The following is a 5,635-nucleotide window of genomic DNA, read 5'->3' as shown; positions in this document are numbered from 1 at the left end:
TTTGTTTGGGCTTTGTGGACAACAAAACGCACATGTATGCATGGTCAGCTTGTTGTGCTGCCGCAGCTAAGGTGGTGGGCTCAAATCCAAGGGTGAAGTTGACTCATGCCTTTTTGCTAGACGTCGGTTGTTGTGCATGCGCTTGTCCGCCATTGATCACATGACGGGGCAATGAAGACCCCGTGTTCTTTAGTCTCGTGGCAAGACTAGTTTAAAAATCGTCCTCCCCTATCTCCCCCTCGTCACTATATGGCACGACCATATGACTCAAAATGGGATCTAGGGCCCAAATTTTGAGGCGGCTTTAATCTCAGCCGGTGAATCATGCAGTGAACTCGGGGTGAATAGGGGATGAACTAGGGTGAACTAGGGATGGGTGAACTAGGGGTGATCATGTGCCATGCCAACATGGGCAGCGACACGCGCTAGCATGGTGGTAAGGCATTCGTGTGGCAACCGAAAGGTCTTGGGTTCGACCTACACCCCGTGAGGCGAGTGGACTAGGGGTGAACTCGGGGCGGCATTTTTGCCCCGAGTTCACCCCCCTAAGCTCACCTCTAGTTCACCAAAGATAGGCCGGCTGAGATCAAAGCAGTTCGCACCCCCAAATCTTAGATGATTGACCCCATATAGTGACGAGGCTCCCCTACCCCTTGTCCTCGCTACTACTAGGATTACAGAACCTTTGAAGGGAGCGCTTTCCAATTTTGAAGGCCCTCCAGTTTGGAAGGCCTACGTGCTGGCAATGGCGGATCAAATGCTCGCAGTTGAAGTTCTGCTGCAGGTGCTGATGGGCACGGAGATGCAGCAGAATCAGCAGGCGAAGGCCAAGGACTTGAAATGCCTATGGAACGAGGAGTACTTGAGTGATACGTCTCGGTGGAAGCACCTGTTGCGGCACATCAAGGTAAGCTGACAGCCATCACCTTTGCAGAACCTGAAGTCTGCAAGCATTCTCTCCATTATGCCAGCCATAGCTCTGCACCAGCTTGAACGCTTTGCAGTATCAAGGGGTGGGCTATTTGTTGGAAGGGGTCTAAAAAGCACCCAACAGGAGGACATTCACAATCACTCGGATGCAGAAGAAGAACAATTTGTTGATCTTGAGGTTGAGCCAGCAGTTAGTCAAGACATTAATTCTCGAGATAAGTTTTCTATGGCTGCACATTTAAAGGCTTGTGGAGACCAACACGATATATTTGAAGGTGTCAGGTTGCACGCCGATATTCTTAAACGGGGGCTGCTACAAATTAGTGCATATGTAGGCAATAACTTAATCAGCATGTACGCCAAATGCGGCTATCTGGCTTCTGCAGAACAAGTCCTGAGTGAGCTTCCTGTTCGGGATGTGGTTTCTTGGAATGCTCTCCTGTCAGGATTTTGCCAGCATGGGCGGGCTCAGGATGCATTGTATTGTGTAGAATGCATGCAAGGTGAGGGCATCTTTCCCAACAGAGTGACCTTCCTTTGTGTTTTGAAAGCTTGTGGAAGCATTAGAGCGACTCAGAGGGGAAAATTTGTCCATGCAGAGATTGCAAGGCAGGGTTTGTTGGCCAATAACATTGTGCTCGGCAATGCATTGGTGGATATGTACGCCAAATGTGGTGCATTCAATGAAGCACAACAGGTACTCGATGAGCTTCCAGTTCAGAATGTAGTTTCTTGGACGGCCTTGATCACTGGTTATGCTCAACATGGACACGGTCATCAAGCACTTGACTGCTTCATCCAGATGCGACAGAAGGGTCTGTCCCCTAATGCAGTAACTTTTTCTTGCATTTTAAAAGCATGCGGCAGCTTGAAAGCAGTTAAGAGAGGGGAGATTTTACACGCAGAGGTTGTGAGAAAAGGGCTGCTAGGAGAGGATGTTGTGCTTGGGAATTCACTGGTGGACATGTATGTGAAGTGTGGTCAGCTTGTCAAGGCTCAACAAGTGTTTGACACTCTTCCAAGTAAGAATATAGTCTCTTGGAATACACTGATAGCAGGATACTCTCTACATGGGCATGGTGAAAGAGTCCTTATGTTGTTTGAGCAAATGAGACGCAATAATCTCAATTTTGACGTTGTGAGCTTGGTGTGTGTTCTAAATGCTTGTGGCAGCATTAGAGAACTTGAGAAGGGCAAAGACATTCATGCTGAAGTCGTGAAACAGGGCCTGTCTGAACAGTTGAGCATGCTTGGAAATGCTTTGCTGGATATGTATGCGAAATGTGGAGCTTTTGCAGAGGCACAAACAGTATTTGATGAGCTCCCAGTTAAGGATGTGGTCTCATGGACTGCTCTAATTGTAGGATATTACCAGCATGAGCTTGGGGTAAAGGCACTCGACTGTTTTGAACAAATGAAACGTGAAGGGTTCGCCCCCGATGCCGTGACCTTTGCTTGCGTTTTTAAAGCCTGTGGCAGCATAGGAGCAGTGGAGAAGGGCAAAGAGATTCATTCTGAGGTTGCCTTTGATGGCTCTTTGGGAGATGTGACTGTGGTGGGGAGTGCTCTAGTGGAAATGTATGCCCAATGTGGCGCACTGGTGAAGGCACAAGAAGTGTTTGATGAGCTTCCTGTTCAGGATGTAACCTCGTGGAATGTGCTTATTGCGGGATATGCTCAAATTGGATACTATGATATTGTCTTTGATTTATTCAACAAACTGTTAGAAGACGGTATTCAACCAAATGCGGACACTTTCTTTGTTTTGCTAAATGCATGCAATGGATCAGGATTGATTGATGAGGGCCAAATGTACTATAACACAATGAATGCAAAATTTAACGTAACCCCTACTTTAGAGCATCACATTTGCATGGTGTACCTTTTGGGTCTAGCGGGTCAATTTAATGAAGCTATTACAATGATCAAGAAGTTGCCATCATCTCATTGTTTTCAAATATGGTACAGTTTGTTGAGTGCTTGCCAACAATGGGGAAACGAGAAGTTTGCAAAGCTTGCTTTTCAAAAAGCATTAATAGCAGAGAAAAGGGATGCTGTTACAATGCCTGCTTGAGTCTTCTCTTATGTAGGTACTAGCAACAAACAGGCATGATGATGTGAGCAAGACTTGGTCATGTGTTGGGAGCATCTAGCATGGGGAAGGAAGTTGCTCGCTAAAAGTCAATGGGCGCAAAAGCTTATGTTTTATTACAAAAGAGCATGTTTGAGACACACAAACCAATTCAGAGCATGCTGCACATTGGTTTACTTAGCATGGTGACAGGTCGTTCATGATGTGCTCCTAAATTTCAAGAGGTGTTTGCAATTCATTTTGATCTTCACACAAACATAGAGAGGGTCACCTTGCACAAGTTGAGGTGGTCAGAGCTAGGAGACGCCCCCAAGCTCCACGATATAGAGCTCCAAGACGCCATCGCATAAGGATCCAGGAGATCCAGAGTCACCACCAGATGGCAACCCAAGAGAGATTTGCCCAGATGCTGGCTCTGATCATACGGGTAGCCCTTACAACACCCACCCATGTCCCAGATCGTTTGCTCGAAGTTTGACATAGGATAGAGCTAGTCTGCTCAATGCACTCAATGATTGTACTTCCCTAAGCACATAGATGTGCACCCATACCCCCTAACGATGGAGCTCCACCCCCGCTCATATACCCCCTCCCCCTACCACAAGACCACATTTTGTTACTTTGTAGGGCCGTGGCTTTAGTCTTGGATGCAACAACCAGGACCGTGTGACGCTTGGCTCGGCGAGGCCAACATAGGTCAAATCATGCCTATCCCTCTCGCTGATGTAGCTCAATGTCATTAGATGCTTTTTGTACACGAAAACTTGACGACGAGCTCTGCGAAGCCTTGGAGCAGCTTCTCTCAATGACTATGTGTGTGAGCGTGCACTTACATGAGTGTTCACACGGACTCGCCGCCGCAGAGTCGTTTGTTGGCGCTGGTGTGGGGCAGGGTGTACGGGGAGAAATTTTGCTAGCATGGCCAATTAAAAAGTGCTGCGTGAGGGTTTTTAAGGAATTTTGACCAAGGCATGCAGCTATCTGCCTATTTTTGGGCTCTCTGTGTACGAGGAGCTGCAGTTTGTCTTCCTCTTGTTCTTTGTCGACAATGGTTCTTCTTCTCCAGGAGTGTTTTCTTCTCCTCCTCTTCTCTCTCTCTCTCTCTCAGTTTGTCTTCCTCTTGTTCGTTGTCGACATTGCAGGTGATCTATGGAAAATCAACGTCGCGTGTCGCGAAGATTGCAATTGTCAATCTCAAATGTGGACCTAATGCAACCTAGGTGTAAACTTAGGCGAAAATGAACTAGCTGGGAACTTGCCTGTAGATCAGATGTGAGCTCCGCAAGCTATGTGCATTGCAATACGGTGGTGTGAATTAAATGTGAATACACCCTAAACTCAATGTGAACTAGGATCATGGGTGGACCAAAACTACTTAATATAATGCTACCATTTTGCTTGCATAACAAGATGTGTGCACAAGCATAGAGGTAAGATATTTTCCTTGTGACGGGGAGCTCATGAGGTTAAACTTCGCCCAATCCATACTTTTTCCCCCAAATGGATAGAATGGTCCACGATCAACAATGACTTGGGATCGTAGATTCCCTCCAAAAGAGGAAGTATCAAACAGTGTTGTGGGTGAGCCAAGTGATGTTTTCGGTGAGGCTTGTAATGCATAGGTTTAAGCTAATTATGTTGGCACCAAATAAGACCCCAGTCACATTGGGACATGCGACCATCCTCCTCTTTGAAATGTGGCCAATCAAGTGGACTCACATTGGGTTATATATAAGAAGATGTCCACAACTCAGAACTGATCGGCCATAGCCAACAAGTGCTCAAGAAGATTAATAATTTTTCTCATGTAGGAAAACAAAGTCTTTTTCAATGTTTTTTATACAATTCATAACATCATGAGCTTTTCTTCGAGAGGCACCGCATACCTAGCTAGGTATGATTGGGGGTAGGGGACCGCCGGCCCGGTGGTCCCCTACCCCCAATCGTACCTAGCTAGGTATGCAGTGTCTCCCTCACAGAAGCTCATGATTTGAGGTAAGTCACAATGTGGGAATTATTGTGAGAATTTATCCAAAACTTCTTGTGGTGGTAGAGCATCCTGTTTCACGCTTCTGACTCGAATTCAAATCGTATGAGCTTCTTTTGCGCCTCAACTTTTGTAGGTGGCCGCGATAATAGAAAGTTGTTCGGCCTTGCTTGCTCACAAAGACGCGTGGCCATGTTTGACTTTTTTAATGGCGAATACGCTCTTGCCATCTCAACATGGCCTTCCACTGCCCGTCTCACTATGACATGGGCCTAAGGTACACTAGTTTTACACATCTCTTTGACAATAGGGGTTTGATTTTGTGGTTAAAATGAGAGCTTGGGAAATAAAACCAACAAGGCTTTCTTATGCAGGAATACGTTTACCATTTGCATGTTTTTGGGGAAGCATGTTTGTGGCAATGTTCCCAAAGAACATTTCTTTATACACATCAACAAAAAAAAATTAGACTATTGAAAATTTACTAGCATTATATTCAAAACCTTGCAGAACTTCTTGGAAAATTATACCTATTTCACACGTAATAACCAATTAATAAAGAAATATTGTTGAGGGCGACCGACTTTGGGGCTAGTCTTTTTCAGAGGAAGACACTCCTCAATGTT

General features: G+C 45.8%; 1 protein-coding gene across 1 annotated transcript; it reads left to right on the top strand.

Moving 5' to 3' along the window:
• Positions 1 to 593: 593 nt before the first annotated feature.
• LOC147433680 (pentatricopeptide repeat-containing protein At2g33680-like) lies at positions 594 to 4,087 on the top strand. Its single transcript, XM_086490316.1, has one exon. It carries the CDS (start codon positions 965 to 967, stop codon positions 3,002 to 3,004), a length of 2,040 nt encoding a protein of 679 aa, XP_086346442.1. The 5' UTR covers positions 594 to 964; the 3' UTR covers positions 3,005 to 4,087.
• The last annotated feature ends 1,548 nt before the right edge of the window (positions 4,088 to 5,635 follow it).

The sequence above is a fragment of the Adiantum capillus-veneris genome, chromosome 19 (assembly GCF_014529385.1).
Source record: "Adiantum capillus-veneris isolate H3 chromosome 19, ASM1452938v2, whole genome shotgun sequence".
NCBI lineage: Eukaryota > Viridiplantae > Streptophyta > Polypodiopsida > Polypodiales > Pteridaceae > Adiantum > Adiantum capillus-veneris.
The sequence above is the reverse complement of the archived record's forward strand: the minus strand, read 5'-3'. Positions and strand labels throughout refer to the sequence as shown.

Excerpts from the sequence above, each read along its gene's own strand:
- LOC147433680 (XM_086490316.1), top strand. The coding sequence starts at position 965 with ATGCCAGCCATAGCTCTGCACCAGCTTGAACGCTTTGCAGTATCAAGG.